The sequence below is a fragment of the Oncorhynchus keta genome, chromosome 13, assembly GCF_023373465.1.
Source record: "Oncorhynchus keta strain PuntledgeMale-10-30-2019 chromosome 13, Oket_V2, whole genome shotgun sequence".
In the NCBI taxonomy this organism is placed as follows: domain Eukaryota; kingdom Metazoa; phylum Chordata; class Actinopteri; order Salmoniformes; family Salmonidae; genus Oncorhynchus; species Oncorhynchus keta.
The window spans coordinates 38,501,621-38,528,232 of record NC_068433.1 but is presented as its reverse complement, the minus strand read 5'-3'; the positions used below and the strand labels follow the sequence as shown (position 1 = coordinate 38,528,232).

At 42.9% G+C, this 26,612-nt stretch overlaps 1 protein-coding gene across 2 annotated transcripts in view; it reads right to left on the bottom strand.

The window, feature by feature from the left end:
• LOC118392300 (synapsin-3-like) overlaps window positions 1–26,612 on the bottom strand; it is a 112,771-nt gene that overhangs the window by 73,022 nt on the left and 13,137 nt on the right. For both annotated transcript variants that reach the window (XM_052460107.1, XM_052460108.1), the window contains exons 3-4: window positions 18,473–18,530; window positions 9,151–9,242 (exon numbers count right to left, since the gene is read on the bottom strand). In XM_052460107.1, coding sequence (XP_052316067.1) covers window positions 9,151–9,242; window positions 18,473–18,530 — 150 coding nt within the window. The remainder of the gene's footprint in view (window positions 1–9,150; window positions 9,243–18,472; window positions 18,531–26,612) is intronic.

Sequence of the window (26,612 nt, the reverse complement as noted above, 5' to 3'; positions counted from 1 at the left end):
CACGGACGGAACAGCAGGAGCCCTATAAACCGACCAGGACACGCACGGACACAGAGAGCGGTTTGAGAGCCGTGCGAACCAACTACTCACATGTACAGTACATGTCACACACAATTTATGTTATAAAACATAATGCCTTTAATCTGAGGTCCTTAGGAAACATGCAGTTTATCCGATATGGTTATCTTCAGGAATGTGTCTCAAAGCATATAGGATTTTTAAGATTCGTCTTCCGGCTAAGAATAAAATTGAACATTTTCACAAGTAGTCATTATTAGCCCAGCTTAGGCACCAATACAGAATCACTTATAGACTGCACCAAATCCTGAGTAGGCAGTGATAAGCTATACTACTGTATGACTTAGGGGAATGTGTGTCAAGCAAAGGACAACAGCCGTATTTTAATTAAGTTATCTACATTTTCCCACCATTGGTTCTCACCACCCACATGAAAAAAAATACTATGGAATAAAAACTGTAGTATTCACAGTAATCTTTTTGCAGACTCAACTGCAGTATTTACAGTTAACTTTAGTATACAGTGAATTTGGAAAGTATTCAGACCCCTTGACTTTTCACATTTTTTTACTTATCCCCACAAAATTAAAACTGATTCCCCTCAATCTACACACAATACCCCATAATGACAAAGCAAAAAGAGGTTTATAGGAATTGGTATTTACATTTTTTGTATTTAAAAACCTGAAATATACATTTACATAATTAAAATAAGACCCTTTACTCAGTACTTTGTTGAAGCAACTGTGGCAGCAATTACAGCCTTGGGTATGATGCTATGATCTTGGAACACCTGCATTTGGGGAGTTTCTTTCATTCTTCTCTACATATCCTCTCAAGCTCTATCAGGTTGGATGGGGAGCGTCGCTGCACAGCTATTTTCAGGTCTCTCCAGAGATGTTCGATCGGGTTCAAGTCCGGGCTCTGGCTGGGCCACTCAAGGACATTCAGAGACTTGCCCTGAAGCCACTCCTGTGTTGTCTTGGCTGTGTGCTTAGGGTGAGTGCAAAGGTGAACCTTCACACCAGTCGGAGGTCCTGAGCGCTCTGGAGAAGGTTTTCATCAAGGATCTCTGTACCTTACTTCCTCCAGCTTTCCCTCAATCCTGACTAGTCTCGCAGTCCCTGCCTCTGAAAAACATCCCCACAACATGATGCCAGGTTTCCTCCAGACATGATGCTTGGTATTCAGGCCAAAGAGTTCAATCTTAGTTTCATCAAACCAGATAATCTAGTTCTTCATGGTCTGAGAGACCTAAAAATATCCACTCCCCATCTAACATGACAGAGCTTGAGAGGATCTGCAGAGATGAATGGGAGAAAGCCCCAAAATACAGGTGTGCCAAGCATGTAGCATCATACCCAAGAAGACTCGAAATAATCACTGTAATCACTGCCAAAAGGTCAAAAAAGTATTGTGTAAAAGGTCTGAATACTTATGTAAAATGTGATGTCAGTTATTTATATTTTTATAAAATGTGACATGTAAAAAAAAAAAATTAAATGTTTTTGTCATTATGGGGTATTGTGTATGAGGAAAAACAATTGAATCCAGTTTAGAATAAATGTGGAAAAAGTCAAGGGGTCTGAATACTTTCTCAAGGCACTATACTGTAGACACACCTTGTGTCTTAATAAAATAAACTCTGCATTGAGCTTAAAATGCTTTAATCTTACAGTTTGATGAACTAAAGCAAATGCCTCAGGAGTGCGCCAGAGATCTATATAACCAGATGAAAAATCCTTAACCTTATCCGAGCATCCTCCTCTCAGTCTTGCTGGCTTTTGCAGATTTTAAAATATATATATTTATTTAACTAGGCAAGTCAGTTAAGAACAAATTCTTATTTACAATGATTGCAACAACACATCATCAGTAGGGTAAAACTAACCTGTCTCAACAGTCTAAACCCAGGTCACGTTCCCTGTTAGTGGGTGAACAATCCAACGCTTGGTGAATTCTGCTTCACAATGATAGGAAGAGCCGACATCAAAGGATCAAAAAGCGACGTCGCTATGAACACTTGGCCGCCACAAGCCACAATTGCCTTGTTCAGGGGCAGAATGACACATTTTTACCTTGTTGTTGGATCAAATCCCCAAGCTGACCTTCCGGTCACTGGCCCCAAAACAGATTCTGCCATTCCTCTCATGAAGTTGCCGGTAATAAGCAACAGGAGGAGTTGGCCATTTTTTACAATTTCTACCGTCTGTGTGCCAGCTACGGTTTTCATTTACACATTTTGGTGATTTTTTAAATAATTTTTAATAACATAGCTCAAAATCATTGTCATATGGTTAATCAAAATTCTATCCAAATCTAAATGAAAATGATACAACCCCTAAAAAGTAACGTCTATTGCCATTGCCAACTATGTCAAAATAGCCGACATAAAGCAAACAAATAAAAATATTGCAGCCTGCAGGTAGGAAATCTCCTGATAAAAATAAATGTCCTATAAAGTCACATTGGCTACACGTGGCCTGGCTGCAACTTTAAACATTTTACCAACCAACTTGTGTCTGCCCGAAGCTTGCAACATTGTATAAAATATTCAGTTTCTTGCAACAGTGAGCTCAGGACAGACAGCTGTAAGCTATTTGCGCAAGGGATAAGAAGCCGTGCTTAACTTGGGCAGGAGCTCACCAGAGCGGAGTACCGGCACCTCAAAATGTTCTACTGCTTGAGCCCCTGTTCCTCTTAAAGACAATTAGCTCAAAAGTATTGTGGAGCTCCTGCACCTAAACATAAAAACATAAAACAGTACTAGCACCCAAAATGAATACCCGGAACCTATTTCAGTCCAAGTCAAGTACTGACAAGTAAATCAGGCAGTCCTATTTCCACTGGACTAGAGCATGACATTTTACCCTTTCACGCTGAGTGGTTATCAAAAGGGAGAGAGCTGGAAAGATTTTTCAAATACATTGCGGCACTACTGTTATTCTCAATGAACTTTGTTTGCTTGCTGTTTGAGGTGAAGAAAACAACTCTGAGAAGCTCCAAAGCTCATTAGTGGTGGTGCAGTAAGGCAAATCAGAAATACTATCAGATCCCCAAATAGGCACATTTATTTGCCTACGTTTGTGAACAGGCCAAGTAGCCTACTTCTCCGAGAAGGGGAAGACTGGAATAATATTGAATAAATTAAAATAAATTACCATAACCAAAGTAACAAACATTGTAGATTAGAAATTATATGAATTAAAGGTAAATGTATTACTGGTGATATATGTAAATGGGGAATTGATACACTAAAAAGTGTATAAAGTTATGAAACAAATGTGCATAAATTGGCGGGAGAGAGATGTGCATCTGGGCGCATGGTCAATCCTCCGCGTTATTACAACATTTATGAGGCGCATGGCGATACGGAGATCGATTTGGCCTCTGCATGCTCCGCAATTGCGTCACACATATGGAGCCTCCTACCACATTTTCAAATCAAGCATTGGCTTTTAGTCTAGGCCTCTGTAACAGAATAACTTGTACGTCCGTCCCCTCGCCCATACCCGGGCGCGAACCAGGGACCCTCTGCACACATCGACAACAGTCGAAGCATCGTTACCCATCGCTCCACAAAAGCAGCGGCTCTTGCAGAGCAAGGGGAACTACTACTTCAAGGTCTCAGAGCAAGTGACGTAACCGATTTAGTTCACTGATATGGGTATAAATAAATATATTTTTTAAAGAGTACAGGTCAAAAGTTGACACCTACTCATTCAAGGGTTTCTTTATTTTGACTATTTTCTACATTGTAGATTAATCGTGAAGATATCAATACTATGAAACACATATGGAATCATGTAGTAACCAAAAAAAAGTAACAAATCAAAATATATTTTATAATTTGAGAATATTCAAAGGAGCCACCCTTTGCACACTCTTGGCATTCTCTCAACCAGCTTCCCCTGGAATGCTTTTCCAACAGACTTGAAGCAGTTCTCACATATGCTGAGCACTTGTTGGCTGCTTTTCCTTCATTCTGTGGTCCAACTCATTCCAAACCATCTCAATTGGGTTGAGGTCAGTTGATTGTGGAGGTCAGGTCATCTGATGCAGCACTCCATTACTCTCCTTCTTGGTCAAATAGCCCTTATACAGCTTGGAGGTGTGTTGGGTCATTGTCCTGTTGAAAAATAAATTAGTCTCACTAAGCGCAAACCAGATGGGATGGCGTATCGCTGCAGAATGCTGTGGTAGCCATGCTTGTTAAGTGTGCCTTAAATTCTAAATAAATCCCTGACAGTGTCACCAGCAAAGCACCCCCACAACTACTCCATGCTTCACGGTGGGAACCACACATGCGGAGATCATCAGTTCACCTACTCTGCGTCTCACAAAGACACGGCAGTTTGAATCCAAAAAGCTCAAATTTTGGACTCGTCAGACCAAAGGACAGATTTCCACCGGTCCTGATGTCCATCGCTTGTGTTTCTTGGGTTTGCAAAGGGACGGAAACTTTCCAGTAAATTTCCGGAATTTCTCCGCCATTTTTCCATGGGAAGTTAAGCTCGAGAATTGGGGGAATTTTGCTTAAATTAATCAAAACAAAGTTAGCTTATAACATGTGTAACCCACAAAGTTTCATTAAGGCAATTCTAGGTCTTGTGGAATATTTTTGGTTAAACTATCCCCGATGCAATGGAATTGCAACCCTCTGCATGCACAGTGCACTCTTCCATCACATGTGCAGATAATTCTCAAGATCTTGCACACTAATGAGATGCTATTGAGCCCACACTACTACACTGTCTGAGCCAAGGACTACATGCATTCTGGTAAATTTTGATTACAATACTGGGTGGGGTGAATATATTTTAAATTATGTTTTGTTAACTAGTAAATAGTAGCCTACAGCAGTGTGTTTAAATAATTTCTAACTGGTTAACAATTTCTGTTTGTTAGATTTTGCTACCATGTGGGTTTTAGCTTGCCAACTGAGTGTTAATTCACCCGTTTCCATACATGTTTAATTTTAAAATCTTACAAAGGAGTTGTTTAATCTAACTGCTTAACTATTTATCTGTACATGGAATTGTATTTGGGTTAGTTTTACTCATTTTTTTCCAATCTTTACAAGAAAATGCCACAGGAAACATCTGATGTGTGGAGACATTTCACTGCAGCTAATGTAGAAGGAAAAGCTGTGTACATTTGCAAATATTGTGCCAAATCATGTGAAGAACGCAACAAAAAGATGGAGAAAAATCTGGCCAAGTGCATAACGTTCCCTCAGCGCTCACAACAAGCAACCTCTGACAAAAGTCCCTCTACTTCTATTCGAGGTCAGACACCTTATCGATAGCAACAGCTCTTGGTCCTCCTGGAATCAGACGTTTTTTAACTCAATGGAGGAACGTAGTCAGAGAAATGCTGATGAATGTCTTGCTCGAGCTGTGTATGCAACTGGTTCACATCTGATACTCACAGGCAATGTGTATTGGAAGAGATTTCTGAATGTTCTTTGCCCAGCCTACACCCAACCAGACATGCTTTATCTATTAATTTACTGGATGCAAAGGTCAACAGAGTTCAAGTGAAGGTCAAGCAAATAGAGAAAGCAGACTATATTGCAATCATCTCTGATGGGTGGTCGAATGTTCGTGGGGAAGGAATAATTAACTACATAATCTCAACCAGTATTCTACAGACACAAGGAATATCAGACACACCGGTCTCTACATTGCAGATGAGCTGAAGGCAGTCAATGGCCTTGGACCACAGAAGGCATTTGCACTGGTGACAGACAATGCGGCAAACATGAAAGCTGCTTGGTCTAAAGTGGAGGAGTCCTACCCTCACATCAATTGGCTGTGCTGCTCATGCATTCAATCATCTGCTCCTCAAGAACATCATGGCACTGAAAACAATGGGTACACTCTACAAGAGAGCCAAGGAAATGGTTAGGTATGTGAAGCATCATCAAGTTATAGCAGCAAGCTACCTCACCAAGCAGTGAGAAGAATAATAGAACCACATTGAAGCTGCCCAGCAACACCCTTTGGGGTGGTGTTGACATCATGTTTGACAGTCTCCTGGAGAGGAAGGAGTCTCTCCAAGAAATGGACATATCACAGTCTGCCGATATGGACAGCCCCATCCAGGATCCTCCTGGATTATGTATTTTCGGAGAGAGTGGTAAGCAGCATGAAACCTATAGCAGCAGCCATTGCACAGATTGAGGGAGACCATGCCATCCTGTCTGATGTTCAGACTCTGCTTGCAGATGTAAGAGAAGAAATCCGTACTGCCCTGCCCACTTCACTATTGCTCCAAGCAGAGGAAACTGCAGTTCTGAAATACATCAAAAAGCGTGAAGACATCTGCCTGAAGCCCATACACGCCGCAGCGTACATGTTGGACCCCAAGAGCAAGAGCATCCTATGGTGTCATCACTACCGTGTCTCGCCACCTTGGCCTGGATGAGGGCAAGGTTCGTGGCAGTCTGGCATAGTACACTTCCAAGCAAGGGCTTTGGGATGGAGAAGCAATATGGCAGTCATGCCAACATCTCATCAGCCACCTGGTGAAAGGGACTTTGTGGATCTGAGGCTCTTTCCTCTGTTGCCTCCATCTCCCTCCAAATCCCACCAATATCAGCCGCCTCAGAGCGCAACTAGTCCTCGTTTAGGAACACACAGGCTGACCAATACAAGGGTTGAAACATTGGTGGCCATCTGAGAAAATGTGAGGCTTTTTGAGCCTGACAAGCCATCCTCAACAAGGTTGGAAAGTGACAGCGAAGATGAGGCCTCAGAGTCTGACGTTGAGGAGGTCCAAGGTGAAGAGATGGAAGCCTGAGAGGAAGACAACCAAAGCTTTAGTTTCAAGACTAATTTTACAGATGCATGTTGAAAGTTTTTGGGAGATGCAATCATTCAATATTCCCTTTTGATGTTCAGTGAAATCATCGCATTTAAAGTTAAATTCGTAACTAAATTGTTTATTTTTTCCTATTGGAAAGCGTTAATCATTTGCAATTATGTCTACTTATGATAAGGTAAAAGGTTTATGTTTCTGTCTACATATATATTAAATATATCCAATGTAAAAAACATCTACATTTAAATGGCATTAATATTAATTCCCATATATTACCGTTAATTCCCACGGAAAGTTTCCACCTCTGAATATTCCCCAAAATGTGTAACCCGTCTCTTCTTCTTATTGGTGTCCTTTAGATGTGGTTCCCTTGCAGCAATTCGACCATGAAGGCCTGATTCACACAGTCTCCTCTGAAGTAGATTTTTTTATATTTTTATTCTTTAACTAGGCAAGTCAGTTAAGAACAAATTCATATTTACAATGACGGCCTATGATGTTGAGATGTGTCTGTTACTTAAATGCTTGAGTTCATTTGAGCTGCAATTTCTGAGACTGGTAAGTCTAGTGACCTTATCTTCTGCAGCAGAGGTAACTCTGGGTCTTCCTTTCCTGTGGCATTCCTCATGGGAGCCAGTTTCATCATAGCGCTTGATGGTTTTTGCGACTGCCCATAAAGAAACTTTCAACGTTCTTGAAATGTTCCGAATTGACGGACCTTCATGTCTGAAAGTAATGGACTGCAGTTTCTCTTCACTTATTTGAGCTATTCTTGGCATAATATGGACTTTGCCCTATTTGTTAAAATACCATCTTTTGTATAAAACCCTTACCTTGTCAAAACACAACTGACTGGCTCAAACACAAAGGAAAGCAATTCCACAAATTAACTTAACAAGGCTCACCTGTGAATTGAAATGCATTCCAGGTGACCACCTCATGAAGCTGGTTCAGAGAATGCCAAGAGTGTGCAAAGCTGCCATCAAGGCAAAGGGTAGCTACTTTGAAAAGTCTCATATAAACAAATCAAAATATATTTTATAACACTTTCTTGGTTACTTCATTCCATGTGTAAAGTAAAGAAAAACCTTTGAATGAGCAGTTGTTTCCGAAAGCTCTACTAAAACAATCGAACAGTCAACTAATTGGGATTAGCCCTTAGTGTGAAGTATAGTATTCTACAGAATTCTATAGTAATTACTGTAATATTTTTCATGTGGGCATTGACTCTTTATTGCAGTCAATCCATGGTAATTGACTACATAACACAGGCAACCAATACAATAACCTCAGTGACAGACAGCCAGGCAGGCATCCACCTCCCAGACAAGCCACGACAGAAAGGCATGATACACAACCCTACAACGCGTCTAGTCTAGCCACGGTGTATCCTTGACTTAACTTCAAACTGCTTCAAACTGCTTCAAACTACACAAGGCCAGAATGTTTCCTTAACATTTCCTGTACAACTGCCAGATACAACCCAGTAGGTATTTCTTTCAGATGTGTAAAGACGAAAAACATTCATTATCTCGATAACGTATCGTAGCAATGCCAGCATAGAGCCGAGTAGTACATTACTAGCCTGGTCCCAGATCAATGTTATGCAGATGGCAAGACGGCACAAACAGATCTGGGACCAGGCTAGTGCATTGCCCAGAAGGCTATGAAACAAGCAGTGGTCTGACGCTCCATAGCAGCATGCACCTCATTAGCTGATCGAATTGACTAAATCAGGACCTTTAAACCCTGCTACATGAAGGAAGAGCGAGGCAGGCGGTGATGTCAACTCGCAAACTACCAGAAACACAGCTTCACTGCAGCCCACAGAGGAAGAAGTTGGTATGTAAAGAAGTTGTGAAGACTATTCCATTCTGGAATCTTGCTGTAGTATGGAACACAGAGCAAAATTGAGGAGGGAATTCTGGAAGTCTGAGAAGTAGTGTTTGAGCTGAGAGGAAGGATACGGAGGTAAAAGAGGTTGGGTGCTTTCGATACTGAACTTCTTTTCAGAGATATTCACAGACATGTTTTGCATGACAGTAATAAGCCAGTCCTTGTCATATAATTTCCCACCGGCTCCATCATCTATTGTGACATCCCTTTGTGACTGAAAGCAAATGCGCGCGCGCACACACACACACAAACTACAATGTAGCTGATGGCTGTTGAAGGGAATAACTGGAGCCATTGTCCGGACCCACTGAGGCAGACTGAAGATGCGTGGGCAAATGCGTCAGAACAGCGCTATTGACTGACATACAGGGGCCGCTCTCTTTACCTCTCTCCATCTATTTGTTACCTTACCTGACCACTTTGGTTCCTCCTCTTATGGCCTGCATATCAATCATACACCCAGAGTTCATGTACGAAGCCAGGTTGATCTCGGAGAACTCCGCCTGTGAAACAAGGAGAAAAAAAACGCCACGCTGAGTTATACACATTCACTGGGCGATAGAAGTATCAAATTACTGTAAAACACTATTTACATGTGTGTCTATAGGCCTGAAACATCAAAAAAACAGTCCTAACTTTCAACATAAAAAGCCTTTCTGGCGTTCTGTAAAAAAAAATACATCTTTGAACTATATGAGTAAAACATTCCCCACACACACACACACGCTTAGATATGAGTGGGAAACATCAAAGTACTTTGCAACAGATAACACCCATCACTGATAACCTGTCGTCATGTGAGTGGTAGGCTCTACCACTTAAGCTCCAGTCACCCCTTCTCTAGGGGCATGAGGGACCATAGAAATAGAGTTACTATAACGAGAAACCCCAAGTCAATGAGGTCAATGGGTGGTAATACTATTTCTCTACTATATTATGGCAGACCAGCTACATCTACTGTCTACTATATTATGGCAGACCAGCTAGATCTACTGTCTCTATTATATTATGGCAGACCAGCTAGATCTACTGTCTCTTATATTATGGCAGACCAGCTAGCTATACTATTTCTCTGTGATGGGTGGGGTGGGAGAGAGCGCTTCGCACGAGAGAGAGAGAGCGAAAGAGAGACTAATCAAGTTATCCAGAGTCTGCTGCCCTGTCCTCTCTGGGAGGCCACAGACAGAGGCCTTGTGACAGGGAGGGAGGCTTGAGCACAGGCAGCTACTTAAATGACTTGATCAAACTCCCAGGCAGAGCAGAGATCCTCTCTGGAGGGGAAGGGACACTGCAGCTTGGCCTGTCTGGAAGAGAGCTCTGGGAACAAAGGGACTAGAATGGGGCATTAGGGGACAAGTGCCTCCATTGTCTCATGTAATTACAGGTTTGAAATAGATTTGCGAGAGAGATTTAGCTCCAATGAATCCGGTTTTAGTCTCTCACTTGCTGACCGTGTTCTCAGGACAGCACCTTGCAAGGGGACACGTGTTAAACGCATATTGCACCCAAATTTATTACATTCATAGTAGATTCCAAATCTACATACAGCCACTTCAGCCCAGACACAGGTCACATACATCATTAGCCATTAGTACATTTTGCTGCAGGGTAAATAGTGCACAGTACATTCAGGAACATGCACAATGGGTGTGGCCCTTTGGGGAAACTTGGTATTGAGACACAGCCACTTTCCCCATCCATGGTGAACCCAAGAGCATAATATCCAAACGCATGACATTCTCCATGTATGGCATATCTGCTAAAGTCAGGGCTGATAAAATACACCATATTTATGATTGAGAACCAGAGAGAGACTGGCCAATGAATGATGCTGTCCTAAACCAGGAATCAGGAAGGAATTAAACTCTACATTTAAAAACACATTTGACATATTTTTTCTAAATAAAATCCCTGCAGTTATTTCATTTTGGGATTGTTTTTGATCATTTGCTGGGTTCATGTCTTTGTTTTTGGACTTGGTGACCTTGTTTGGGTGTTGGTACCATAACAGCACCCTAGACCCACTCCGATTCGCATACCTTCCCAACAGATGATGCCATCTCAAATCGCACTCCACCCCACCCTTTCTCACTTGGACAAAAGGAACACCTATGTGAGAATGCTATTCATTGACTACAGCACAGTGTTCAACACCATAGTACCCCCAAAGCTCATCCTTAAGCTAAGGACTTGGACTAAACACCTCCCTCTGCAACTGGATCCTGGACTTCCTGACGAGCCGCCCCCAGGTGGTAAGAGTAGGCAACAATACATCTGCCAAACACGACTCCAACACCATCATTAAGTTTGCCGACGACACAGTGTTAGGCCTGAACACCGACAATGAGATGGCATATAGGGAGGTCAGAGAACTGGCAGTGTGGTGCCAGGACAACAACCTCTCCTTTAATGTGAGCAAGACAAAGGACCTGATCGTGGACTACAGGAAAAGGCAGGCCGAAAAGGCCCCCATTAACATCGACGGGGCTGTAGGGAGCGGTTCGACAGTGTCAAGTTCCTTGGTGTCCACATCACCAACGAACTATCATGGTCCAAACATACCAAGACCGTCGTGGAGAGAGCACGACGACAACACCCCCCCCCCCACCCCCCACCCGGGAGACTGAACAAATTTGCCATGGGTCCCCAGATCCTCAAAACGTTTTACAGCTGCACCAGAGAGCATCCTGACTTCTAGTGTTTGTTACTTGTGCACCAGCATTGCCAGCAAAAGCCCTTCAGCTATATGGGTCTCAGCAGAGTGGATACTTAGTAGGAAAGGATGCAGGCTAAGGCCTGAATTTATTTTAATAGAAAACAGTGTCTTCTGTACAGTTTGTTGCAACCAATATACTCCAGAATCCTAATCAAAATGCTCAATAAAAAATGCCTTCCTTTCAACTCTGTGGCCAGCACAAACAAAAACTATGGGAGTGCATGTCTTCCAGAACAATGTGCCAACTTAAGAAAACAGTATTTTTTTCTGTGAACCCACCCTCTTTTTATTATTGTGTTGCGCTCACAGAGGAGTAGAGAGCAGGGGGCGAGTAAATGCCCTAATCTTATTTACAGGACAGCAAGGCGCCACTCCCAATGTGCCTCAAAGACACAACACACACTGGAACCTGGCTCCCTTCCTCTCCTTAGCTCCTCTCCACTGATACCCGCCTCTCAACGAAACATCTGTGTGCTCGGCACAATGCTTTCCCGTCGCCAAGAAAGACTCTTAAAAAGACATGACACACACACACACAAATGCAGAGAAACACAAACATCTACACACATGCCACACATTCCAGTACACAGATCTGCAATCTGGCAAATTGCAATCCCTAAAGAGGGGCAGACGTTGACATTTGCTGTGACCAGATAAAACCAGAAGTGTGGGCTAGTTTCTGGCAACAACCAAAAACACTCCACAACTCCTGCTATTGGCTGGCTGGGTGAGGCCCTATGTCATGGGACAGTTATGGATGAGAAGTTTGTGTGACTGGGGAGAGTGCCCGGGACACGGGGCCGTTTGACAGTGCCATGGTTACCATCAGGGTAATAGATTCAGTTGTGTGTTAGAGCAGCTCTCACCCTGGGAAAGGAAAACAGGACAGGATACATGGGAACTGCCTTCTCTCCCCTTTAACTGCCCCCAGTGCACAAAATCTGCCTTCCTCTAACCGCCACTGCTATCGTCATTGATGTCATTTAAAGGTGGATCTCTGTATTGGCAGAACAATTGCAGTATTTCTAAAAATGTGCCAGGAGGCTGTAGTACAGTCAGATGCTGGTACCCAACATACCAAGCACTCCGGCCAGAAAGCCATCTTTCTAGGACTCTTCTCAGAGTGCCTAAATGTGACTCACACCAAATAATGGCAACAGTTGTCTACCACAACCTTTTAATAGTCGAGGAACAGGATCTGAAGTACATTTACATTACATTTAAGTCATTTAGCAGACGCTCTTATCCAGAGCGACTTACAAATTGGTGCATTCACCTTATGACATCCAGTGGAACAGCCACTTTACAATAGTGCATCTAAATCTTTTAGGGGGGTGAGAAGGATTACTTTATCCTATCCTAAGTACTCCTGTCCTAAATGTTTGGTTGTTAAAACCCTACCCTGGCCTCAAGAAGAGTGTTCCATGATTTAACTGATTAAAGTCTCTCGGGGCTCTGTAGTGTTCCATCCTTGTAGCGGTCTCGGGCAAATCTTATGCATGTGTACTCTAACTTGTGCACAAATTCCTCAACTAACCGGTGCCCCCGCACATTGTACCAGTACCCCCTGATTATATAGCCTCACTATTGTTATTTTACTGCTGCTCTTTATCTGTGACTTATTTTTTAGGTATTTTTTCCATTGTTGGTTAAGGCTTGAAGTAAGCATTTTACTGTAAGGTCTATCTATACCTGTTGTATTTGGGGCATGTGACAAGTACAATTTTATTTGAATTAGTGTATGAGAGTGTTTGTGTATTTTAAAGTCTATTAGACCCTCTGAACAGCTGGTGGAGGGTATAAATCAGAATGCTGAGAGCACTCTGCCCAACTGTACCACACACACAGGGCCAGCACGTGGACAGCACATAACACACAGCAAGACTCCAAATATGCCCCCCTCATCTCCCCTTCTGGCCCTCACTAACATCACACAACACTAATCTGAAATCTTGGGAGTATTTTTAGAATTCTGCTAATGGGTGTCATTGAGGTTCAGGTGCACAAGATGCCTTTCGCTATGGTCAGGTGACAAACGTGTAAACGAGAACTTTGGTGGTCTGGAGTAAAACCACATGCAAATCTAAAGCATTATCCCAACATTCATAGGGTGATAAGTGATTTTACTCGAACTCCGCCAGCTTCTGCTGGCAAAAAGCCTGATTGATATTGACATCTGCAACAGTTCTAGAACAATTCAGTTCTGTATGAGGTGTCATGCTCTTAGTACACAGGGTACTGATAAACAAACTCCTAGAACTGTGGCAAACCCTCTTTCACAGAAAGGATTCTCTGCTGACCCCTTCATGTCTGAGCTGCATTTAGCCTTAACCGCCTGCTCCTCCCCCCTACCATGCAATCATTAAAGGGCCCATTATATCTCCTGTAAAATAAACAGCCTGACCAGATCCCTCTCGATATATATATACACACACACACACACACACAAAAGCAACAGTCAGAGTGGGAAACCTAAAATAGCTCCTGGTGATAAAAATAGATGTGGGGTAGGCAAAGGAAGGCACCCATCTTGTGGTTTCTTTTGGGTCCAAACACAGCCGTTTTTTCTACAGCAGAAATGACTTGTTTACTTGGACTACATACACTTCACCTCATTTATCTGAACAAACGTGTGCAGCATAGTAAGCCAGGAGTCTGAGGAGAGCAACAACCTTTCCATAATAGCAACCTTCGTATCGCCTATATAGGGCAGAGCTGCACTTGCTCAAGTTGGTCAAGAAAGGGCAGCAGGAGTCTTTGTACAGTTTGCCAGTGCTGAACATCAATCTTGTAACAACATCAACACAGATGCCCTGAACCTCTTGCCGGGGGGCGGACGTGAGACGATTACTAAGGGTAAGGAAAAACAAGGTGGAGGGGAGCAGAGCAGGAATTCTGTCCTCACTGAGGTCATAGGCCTGGTGAGCAGATGTTTTCCCTTCTGACCCGTCTAGAACTCGTTGGACGGTGGATGGGAACCAAGAGAAACAGGCTTTTATACAGTCGCAATCGAACCTCCCGGACGTTCTAATCACGTAATTTGCCCAATTACGTAAAATGTAATACCTCTACTCATGAACAAGGGTTGTCGAGTACCAACATGCAACCAGTAGACGGCTATTATTCCATTTGGAATCATGTCTGTGACGTTAGTGCCGCATTGACGCAGATGAAGCAAGCAAGCAGCCTTGGGAAAAAACATCACTCACAGGGGAAAGAAACTGAAAGTCATGATCGAGATCCTCAGCTTGGCACTGCGTAGCCCCCAAGCAGAGAAAAGCAGCACACATCCAATAGACTTCAAAAAGAGACAAACGGGCACTGTGGGAGATTGGGGGAAAAAAACATAAGCCCTGTGTATACCCCTTTAGAGCACATCAGCAAACTGAACACACAATATCTCCTAGCACTAGTGTGTAGAGGATAAGAGTGGGCACAGTCAAAAGGTGCTGGGTATCTTGGAGCACTTACTGAGAGATTGATAAGACTCCAAGAGGGTAAGTCAATGAGGATCTGGGCAGCAGCTCAAGGCAGATCTGTGCCAAATGAAAACCCTGGGAACGAGTTGTGTTGGATGTGCCTGGCATGAGGCAGGATACCTGTGGTACCTAGGGCAACATCTGGCATGAGGCAGGATACCTGTGGTACCTAGGGCAACATCTGGCCTCAAGAAGGTCTAGCAAATCAGACAACATCTTTTTACTTACTGAACTTGCAGCTTGGAAAACTGACATTGGGGGGGGGGGATTTGTTCACACTCTTATCGTATACGCCTACTTGCAGACATGGATGAAGCTAGCTTCACGCTAGATGATAACGCTCATTCTTATGGAACTTGTGAAATTTAGGGAGCACAATGATGCATTTGATTAATGTTAGGTGGGACCAAACTTGCAATAGATGCACTGCTCTCAGTTCTATTCATGCAACCCAGTGAAACATGAGCGTGAAGAGTATATGCAAGGACTATTCAGGCACAAGGTGACACCGATACAGAGCTTAGCTATAAGCTGAATATGAAAAAGGCCCAGAGCTCTGTAATCTGCATAGTGTAATGTAGTGTGTTGAAGACATTTTGTAATCTGTGTTTAAGTGTTTTATACATGTCAAGGCTTCAAGAAAGTAAACCTTCAAAGCAGGGCCTCGGCTGTGTGGAGGAGTGATTTATGACAACATGCTCACAACTGAAATATTTTAATGGGGTTGGGGAAAGGGAGATATATATATATATACAAATTTGTGCACACCCCTTCAAATGAGTGGATTCTGCTATTTCCGCCACACCCTTTGCTGACAAGTATAAAAATCGAGCACACAGCCATGTCATCTCCATAAACAAACATAGGCAGTAGAATGGCCTTACTGACAAGCTCAATGACTTTCAACGTGGCACAGTCATAGGATGCAACCTTTTCAACAAATCAGTTAGTCAAATTTCTGCCCTGCTAGATCTGCCCCGGTCAACTGTAAGTGCTGTTATTGTGAAGTGGAAACATGCAGCTGAGCAGTTGTTCCTCCTACGAAGTGGTCGGCCACACAAGCTCACAGAATGGGACCACAGTGTGCTGAAGTGCGTAAAAATGTGTCTCTCCTCAGTTGCAACAGTCACTACGGAGTTCCAAACTGCCTGTGGAAGCAGTGTCAGCACAATAAAGCTCGCCGCAAATGGACTCTGGAGTAGTGGAAACGCGTTGTCTGGAGTATGAATCACACTTCACCATCTGGCAGTCCGACGGACGAATATGGGTTTTGTGGATGCCAAAATAACACTACCTGCCCCAATGCATAGTGCCAACTGTAAAGTTTGGTGGAGGAGGAATAATGGTCTGGGGCAGTTAAGGTTTGGGTTGGCCCCTTAGTTCCAGTGAAGGGAAATAAAGCTACAGCATACAATGCCATTCTAGACGATTCTGTGCTTCCAACTTTGCGGCAACAGTTCAGGGAAGGCCCTTTCCTGTTTCAGCATGACAATGCCCCAGTGCACAAAGAGAGGTCCATACAGAAATGGTTTGTCGAGATCGGTGTGGAAGAACCCTGACCTCAACTCCATCGAACACCTGCGGGATCAATTGGAAAGCCGACTGCAAGTCAGGCCTAATCTCCCAACATCAGTGCCCGACCTCACTAATGCTCGCGGCTGAACGGAAGCAAGTCCCCGCAGCAATGTTCCAACATCTCGTGGAAAGCCTTCCCAAAAGAGTGGAGGCTGTTATAGCAAAGGGTGGACAAACTCCATATTAATGCCCATGAGTTTGGAATGAGATGTTCGACGAGCAGGTGTTCACATACTTTTGTTCATGTAGTGTACCAGACCTCAATAGGCCTCTCCCTCCTTCTTTCCCTCAGCTATCAGACGCTGCTATGGGTAGCCTGTACACTGCCTGTGCCTCAGACTGGCACCTTATATGGCAGCAGCTGGGTGAAGAGCAGGAGAGAGCTAGCTAGGTTGGCGTTGGGCACAAGTTGAGTTCAGAGCAGAGTGAGAGACAGCACTGCAGAGCTAAGCTAAGGATGTAGGAAAGGGAGGAAAAGAGCGAGAGAGCAAGGTGGCTCTGTTTTTAACTGGAGTTTTCTAAAAAAAAAAAAAAAAAAAAAGGCTCATCATCCCATCACATTGATCCAACTTTTCACACAGGGATTGGATTTCCTTCATGCTTGAGCTTTATGTTAGATGTACTACAAACAACCGGCGAGGGGTCCGGCTGGGCTGTGTAGGGCGGGAAGGTTGGAGGCAGTGGGCAAATAGCATCTGACTTGTTACCCTGCAAGGAGGACTTCTGGGAAACAGCAGAGGGTCTGGCAAAAAGAACAAGGGTTGTTGGGGGTGGGGGTTTAGGGGGCTTGAGGGTGCGCCCCCCCATAGAGGTCCCGTCACTCTTGATTTAAGGGTCCGAATTAAGAGCCGCCACATGTTTTTATTTGGGTTTGCTCTCAGCAACGCCACAAACTGCTTTAAAAAAGCAGAGCCCCCATATTTCACATCTCTTTAAAAGAAAACCATGATTTTAACTCAGAACTCCAAGCCCCACTCGCCCGGCTACAGTCTCAATATTACAGAGAATGAGATTTGAAAACAACAGAGTGTTGAGCAAACAGACAGCGTACAAAGTCCCTGGTCTGGTCTTTTGTAGTTCGCTTTTTCCTTCTCCAAATAAATCCCACCACTTAATTTCAAAGACAACGACTCCGGTCTGCCCAATCGCTTGCGGATGTATGGCCAAAATTTTAAGAGGGAAATTAGATGTTATCTACCCACTGAAAATACTATGTCTAGACAGTTGCGTATTTTTGCATATACATTGGCACTGAAGGCATATTTTCATATATATATATATATATTTTTTTTTAAATATAAATGCCATTAAAAAACTGCCGTTTTTGTGCTACAGGGTTATGAACTGGTTACTTCAGGGGATAGTTGGTCTGACAAAACATTTGTAAAAGAGCTACCTGATGGGAGAATCAGAGAAACCATTAGGATGTTTTAACACAGTGCAGAATGAAAATCAAACTACGGTCATTGCTAGCTTCTGATTAAAATAAAAAGCGTCGACTCAGAACTGTAAGGGACTGCTTCTGACACGAGTCCAATAAACATTTAAATCCTCCCTGCATGTAATCCAATGCTGAGAAGACGAGTACATAAAAATAAGTACATTCCATCAGGCAGCCAAGCACATACTGTACACACACACACACACACAGAGCATACCAACATGATAACAGGCTAACTGGGACATGGGAGTGAAAAGGCCTTGTACTTAGTGTCTAATAAGTATGTAATACCTGCTGCTACCCAGCTGTTAAAGCTCTCACATGCTATCCTAATGGTTCTTGAATAAACAGCTTGGATTCCTAGTGGATGATGGGGTAAAAAAAAAAGAATTGTGAAAGACGTGGGTCAAGTCAGTCACCCAGGGGGGAAATCAGCTGAGCTAACATAACCCAATCCCTCATCTGAGCCATCTCCAGCCACATGGAGAAGTCATCAGTCCCTGCAGCTCTAACGCCACCAACCTGCTCCACCCGGATGTCGTACTCCCCGTTCAACTTCTTCCCTCGGAAATACTTGGCCCTGTGAGGAAAGAAATGGGAAAGAGACTAATGAGACAAGATCACAACTTTCAGAGCTTATAACCTTTCACCACACAGTAGCCTAGGTGAGTTTCTAGACAGGAAAAGATTCTCTACAGGCTTGATTATGACCCGTGTAGAGACGACTAGAAAAATAGCTTCTCCAGTATCACCTAAATTCTGTATAATTAGAAAACGGTATCCGTTGTAGTGGCCACCTGTGTATACCATTACTTTTTTTTCACCAACAGAGAAAAGTATGTAGTCACAACAGTATGCAGTCAAAACAACCTCAGAATAATCTGTTCATTTGAAGGTGAACGGAAAGGCTCTGGAGCAACGAACCAAAGCAACGAAAAAAAAAAAAAAAAAAAAAAAAAAAAAAAAAAAAAAAATCGCCCGATTTGTTTATTTTTTTATTGAATTGTAATAATGACAATTACAACAATACTGAATTAACACTTATTTTAACTTAATATAAATCAATAAAATCAATTTAGCCTCAAATAAATAATGAATTATGTTCAATTTGGTTTAAATAATGCAAAAAAAGTGTTGGAGAATAAAGTAATGTGCCATGTAAAAAAGCTAACGTTTAAGTTCCTTGCACAGAACATGAGAACATATGAAAGGTGGTGGTTCCTTTTAACATGAGACTTCAATATTCCAAGGTAAGAGGTTTTAGGTTGTTAATATAGTATTTATAGGACTATTTCTCTATACCATTTGTATTTTATATATCTTTGACTATTGGATGTTCTTATAGGCACTATAGTATTGCCAGTGTAATTCCTGAGGTGCTGACTTGCTGCACCCTCGACAACTACTGTGATTATTATTATTTGACCATGCTGGTCATTTATGAACATTTGAACATCTTGGCCATGTTCTGTTATAATCTCCACCCGGCACAGCCAGAAGCCTGGTTCCTCTAGGTTTCTTCCTAGGTTTTGGCCTTTCTAGGGAGTTTTTCCTAGCCACCGTGCTTCTACACCTGGATTGCTTGCTGTTTGGGGTTTTAGGCTGGGTTTCTGTACAGCACTTTGAGATATCAGCTGATGTACAAAGGGCTATATAAATACATTTAATTTGATTGAGGAAGGCTGAAACGTCAAGTGGTCCTTCTGTGGCTCAGTTGGTAGAGCATGGCGCTTGTTACGCCAGGGTAGTGGGTTCGATTCCCGGGACCACCCATACGTAGAATGTATGCACACATGACTGTAAGTCGCTTTGGATAAAAGCGTCAGCTAAATGGCATATATTAAGTTTTCCAATATAGCTTGAGACCATTGACATATTTGTTTCCATGATTACAGCATTGTGGTCCTTGTATAGTACCATTACAAGCAAACTTTCCCAGACTAAAAACCGGCTGAGCATCATAATCAGTCAGAACATCATATCTGCCACCTATTAGGCACCTCATCAAGAAACAGCGAGCGGGGAAAAGGGAGGCGGATCTCAAATCAAAAGTATATTAACAGATGTAACTCAATGCCCCTGAATAGGACTCAATGTCCCTGTACACAAACAGTAACAGTGGTGCCCTTTTTCTGTCTGAAAACATAATTTCCTGTTCCTAACCGTGGCATCCTTACAGGCCAGGCATCAGGCTTCACCGGCATCAAACACCATAGGCAGGAAACCTGATGACACTTTTAGACAGCCTTGAAACAAACACACACCCACCCACAAAAAACACAAGGAACAAACGAGGCAGAAACCGACGGGGATGGTGTCACTTTAAAAAGCGAAGGGGGTGGACATTCACATAAATCTGGACATTTCAGATATACTACCTCTCGTGCACACTTTCGGGCGTTAAGAGCTTTATGTTTATAGCTTGTGTCTTTGCCAACACTCTGTGGGTCCAGCCGGTGAACTCTCAACCCTAGCAGGCCTGGGCCGGTTATCAATCTGTCAAGGGCTACATGCTAGCTGTTGGTGTGTGTGTGTGTGCACGCGCTCTCAGGCTGTTAAGGATTTAGAGTAACTGCCTCTAAACTTCTTTGGGATTGCACATTTTCTGTTCTCACATTTTTGTCTTGGTGTCTATTCAGTGACAGAGAAAAAAATCATCCAAGCTTCTCGCATTCGTTCCGGGCTCTTATTGCAACTTTCTACTAAATCACTCCTTTCATGGCTGGCCCAAGAACAAATTACTTGGAAGGACATTTAATTCCCATGGTGGGGTTTAAAAAATAAAAATCTATTAAAAAGTTTTTTTTTTAAAGGACCACCTGTGTGCGCGCACGTTGCACAATTATTATTATTTTTTTAAAATAAAATTAAAAATAGAACCTCTGGGCCTCGATAGACCCGCTTCAAGCTAATGAGCAGTCATTATGGCTGCAACATTTTAACAGTGTAATTAATACATTTTCTATATGGAAAAATCACTTCTTGGGTAACAGAATACCATTTTTTTATTAGTTTGTTACTGTTGGACAGGTCTCAAAGCTTTTCTTGCACGAGAGCTACTTTTAAAATTATGAAACATGTTCAGAGTAACTCAGAATATTTCATAAGCACTTTGTATTTTCCTAAATTCCATTTTCCTTGGTTTGGGATTTTTTTTCTCCAGATTTCACTCTAATATTAACAATTATTTCTTAGAGAATCAATGAAATTGGAGCTTCAGAGTCCATTTCAATGCTTAAATTACAGAAGAAAAAAATGTTAGGGCGGGAAAAAACAGATTTTTTTGTGTAACACCCCTTTGTTTGTGCATTTTGTGAGATGTTTGTGTTGCTGTATATGTCATGACAGAACTCGCAAAATAAACACCCATCCGATTGATACAAATAATCGTTATATAATTCTGCCAGGTAAATCTACGGCATCATTACCGCTAACTGGCTAAGTGACAGACAAACACACACGCACACACACCCTCCACACCAGACACACAGGGGCAACATTGCTGGAAATGAATTGTGTTACGTTTAGTTCAAATTGCCTTAAACTAGGGATAATGTCAAACTGGATTAAATTGGATAGTAGCCAGGAGCTTAAGGTGTCTGACACTCAGTTTGCAGTAGAGTTCTCATTCCCAGCCCAAATCAGAAGTGGCCTGACCGCAAGGCCTTATACATGATAATAACAAAAACGCTTGATTGTATTTTTAAAAAAGGCATGTATGACTCCTATGCTGTGTAATGGTATGATATGAATGATTGTCGCAAATCAGCACGATGTCGCAGCTTTTTTCAGAAATATTTGGTGAGCTACTTATAGATGGGCTAATAGCTATTGGGTGCTTGCGATGAACCCATTGGAGACCACTGCTATTAAAAAAAAAACATTCAAGGATAAAATGTGTTGAACACTTGGACTGCATTTGTTACAACTAGGAAACAGAAAGCATGTGCTGGAACGTGGTAACAGCTTCTTTCTATAACGAAATATCCCAACCAGCAAGACGCTCAGTCAAATAATGAAAACATCAGTAGCCTAAACATGCGCCATGTGTGCTCGATAACTACTGAAAATCAGCACAAAAGCAATAATGGCATCATAATTAATATAAGGCTCGATATGACAGAAGTCAAAAACAGTAAATTGTCAGCTCATTAGAGCATGTCCATGTCACAAACAAGGAAAGCTGGCGAATGCGTTGCGAATGTTTTTTACTTGAGATGTAAGAGCCTGGTCTCTCAATGATGACATTTTGAGCTGATAAGTCGGCCAGTAGCATTGTCGTCTGCTTGTTCAAGCCAAACGAGGCCGTCCCTCCTCTCTCCTGTTTCACTTGGTGGTGGCGCAGGCATCTGCTCAGTGTGCACTGATCTGGCTTTTTTTGCGCTTAGACCTCAGAAGAATAAATCAGAGATGCTGTGATTCATTTCTTCCCCGCCATCGGAGTCAGATTTTGTAGCAATGCTAATGCAGCATGTGCATCCATTCATCATAGTCTTCTTGCCATTTGAAAATGACGCACGCTCTCACTGTGTACTCCAAGTAGGCCAGAGTAGACAGCTTGGATTCGGTGTACTGATATAGCGCACATACCATTTTGAGATTAGAATAGATCAAAACAATATAAATGCCCATCCTGTTCCTCATTTATAAATTGGTGATTACATAATTATCTTTCGCTTCCCCTCACTCATCAACTCACCTATTCCCTGCCTTTCTCCCCCATGATACTTTACTTCATTTATTTCATGTTGTTATATCGGTTCAATTGGTTGTTTCGGTATAGTTTAGGTTCAGTTGAGGCAATTATCGGGGTGATTATCAACTGGGCATGGCCCCTTCAACTATCAGGAGAAGAAACTCTCACCGGAGAAAGCATCCGAATGAGCTTAACAGCACCCCTCTGTCTTACTATATATATAGCCCATGTATCTAATGCTGTCTGGATAAAAAGATGACATGCCATACTATTTTGTTTGTCCAGACAGCATCAGATACACAACGAGAAAGAGAGGAGCTGTTGTTTTGCTCACTCCGCTTATTTATAAAATCGGAGATTGATGAGTCTTTTGGTTAAGGAAAATACCTACAAAAATAAGAAATAAAAGTAACAAATAATTAAAGAGCAGCAGTAAAATAAAGATAGCGAGGCTATATACAGGGGGTACCGGTTAGAATTCCCCATATCCCTGCTTTCCATATGCTGCTTTACAGTAACAGATGCAAATGGGGTTAATCTCATCACCGATCTTCTTAAGGTTTTCCAGCTGTTGACTATAAGATCCATGGTTATACTTCCTTGTCATTTAGTTAGCGGTGAACCTTTGAAAAAGTCTGACTTGGATACAGTAAAGACCAATGCTCTGTCACCCAGGGCCACACTTACCTTCACCATGACAGAAGTAGAGCATGAGCAATTAAGCAAGACCAGGAGGCTTGCGTATGTACGGAAAATTACATGTTTTCAAGCCAAGGAATTCATTGCGCAACTTGTCATCACTTCAAATGATCAATTAAATGTACAGTCAGTTGGACTTTAAAAAGTTGTGAGGTGAGCAGCCCGTCGCATGGTTCCAAGAGTAGACACCCAGACAGGATTTGGCCCATGTTCTCCCCAAACACTCACTCTTACAGTCACACACCCATTGTAAAAACATCATGCAGAGGAATCCAGAATCTTTACCATGACACTTTTCCCCTCATTGCATTAGTCTCCCATAAAGGCAAAGTGAGTAATGTACACTGCTCAAAAAAATAAAGGGAACACTTAAACAACAAAATGTAACTCCAAGTCAATCACACTTCTGTGAAATCAAACTGTCCACTTAGGAAGCAACACTGATTGACAATAAATTTCACATGCTGTTGTGCAAATGGAATAGACAACAGGTGGAAATTATAGGCAATTAGCAAGACACCCCCAATAAAGGAGTGGTTCTGCAGGTGGCAACCACAGACCACTTCTCAGTTCTTATGCTTCCTGGCTGATGTTTTGGTCACTTTTGAATGCTGGCGGTGCTTTCACTCTAGTGGTAGCATGAGACGGAGTCTACAACCCACACAAGTGGTCAGGTAGTGCAGCTCATCCAGGATGGCACATCAATTATTAATGCGAGCTGTGGCAAGAAGGGTTTGCTGTGTCTGTCAGAGTAGTGTCCAGAGCATGGAGGCGCTACCAGGAGACAGGACAGTACATCAGGAGGCCAACAACCCAGCAGCAGGACCGCTACCTCCACCTTTGTGCAAGGAGGAGCAGGAGGAGCACTGCCAGAGCCCTGCAAAATAACCTCCAGCTGGCCACAAATGTGCATGTATCTGCTCAAACGGTCAGAAACAGACTCCATGAGGGTGGTATGAGGGCCCGACGTCCACAGGTGGGGGTTGTGCTTACAGCCCAACACCGTGCAGGACGTTTGGCATTTGCCAGAGAACACCAAGACTGGCAAATTCGCCACTGGCGCCCTGTGCTCTTCACAGATGAAAGCAGGTTCACACTGAGCACAAGTGACAGACGTGACAGAGTCTGGAGACGCCGTGGAGAACGTTCTGCTGCCTGCAACATCCTCCAGCATGACCGGTTTGGCGGTGGGTCAGTCATGGTGTGGGGTGGCATTCTTTGGGGGGGGGCGCACAGCCCTCCATGTGCCCTCACAGCCCTCCATTCTCAGACCCCTTGTGAGACCATATGCTGGTGCGGTTGGCCCTGGGTTCCTCCTTATACAACCTCATGTGGCTGGAGTGTGTCAGCAGTTCCTGCAAGAGGAAGGCATTGATGCTATGGACTGGCCCACCCGTTCCCCAGACCTGAATCCAATTGAGCACATCTGGGACATCATGTCTCGCTCCATCCACCAACGCCACGTTGCACCACAGACTGTCCAGGATTTGGCGGATGCTTTAGTCCAGGTCTGGGAGGAGATCCCTCAGGAGACCATCCGCCACCTCATCAGGGGCATGCCCAGGCGTTGTAGGGAGGTCATACAGGCACGTGGAGGCCACACACACTACTGAGCCTCATTTTGACTTGTTTTAAGGACATTATGTAAATAAAAAAGTATTTAATAAGAATATTTCATTCATTCAGAGCTAGGATGTGTTATTTTAGTGTTATTTTAGTGTTCCCTTCATTTTTTTGAGCAGTGTATTTTGACAGACGAAATCTGAAATTTGTCCTTCATTCTTACAAGTCAACATGGGTTACGCTATATGACAATAAGATATCACAGCCAGATTTTTCCCACAGCCATCACAATTACCCTCACTTTGACAGCAGATATGACAATGACATCAGTGATTGTACTGCATTTACCAAAGAGTGGTTGGATAGAGTAATCTAATATAGGATCATTCAAGAGCCGGTACATTGTTCAGATTCAAACAACAAACTGACAGTTTCTTGGCTTGCAGAATGTCATGTGGCATGGCATTCTTAGAAGGGTGTGGCATGACAGGGAGCCAATGGCAAGTCCGATGAGGGCAATATGGTGAGAGAGGGGGACGAGGCGGTAAGCAAGAGAAAGGAGAGAGGGAATCCTGGGAATGAGAGATTCCGAAAGACAGTGAGAGATCGAGAGCTTGCGAAAGATAGAATGAGAAGTGGAGAGAGAGAAAGAGGGAAAGGAAAGAGATGAGTGAGAAACAGAGAAAGTGATGAGGATGGTGATGTTGTGAGTGGTGAAAGCTGCTGTGTGTGTGTGCACCACCATTGTGCCCCAGTCAGAGTTGGAGGCCAGGCCTGTCAGGGGAGCCCAGCGTTTCCCCGGAGACCAGCAGCCTCTCCTCTGGTATGCTCTGGAGGAAATGTGGCCCCGAGGCAGAGGGCAATGGATGGACATGGGACACCCTCACCAACACTAACCCTCACCCACAACTAAAGACACTAATAACTTGGATATACAGCACTGAGCTACTAGTTCTAATCCAGCTGTCTGTGCAAACGCCTCCCAAGAGGAGACACATATTACAGTCATGTTCTGTCAGCTATGAGATTATATTAAATATGATAAAATGTCAATTCAGGGCACATAAATAAGGACTGTGGCAAAGCTACCACAAATGTTGTAACAGTGATTGGTATTTAGTGTAATAGTGTAAATCAAACCCATTTCAGATAAGAGATCCTATCAGCCATTTAGAAGCCATCCATCAGTGCATCATAAAATATAAAAATGTAATTCTCATACTTGGCTAAGATATTTGGGTAATCATGAATCAATAAAGCTTTGAAAAGTGTCATCGTCTGCATTACACCACATGATCCCAAGGCTTGGATGTTGGTCAAATGGTGTTACAATAACTCACCTTAATACGGAATTAACCTGGTAATTATAGCACATCAAAACCAGATTAATGCACTGAGGTACCGACAGAGACAAAGCGAGAAAACTGACCAATTTCACTAGTCCCATTTAGTCCACAAATGAAACCTGGGCGTTTGAAACCAAACATCAGACAAACATTGATCCTGAAATACAAAATCTTTTTTTGGTTGCTTGGTGGGAATGGACGCCTGTAATCATAAGGTTTTATTGTGGTTATTTATCTCATGGCCGTTCACCTGCGGTCAGGGGCAACCTTCTCCAAGCTATCAGTTTGTGTTAAAGGTTTTTGCTCCAGATAAAATACTTGTGTTGGCAACCGTAGCAACAATAAATGTGCCGGGAGA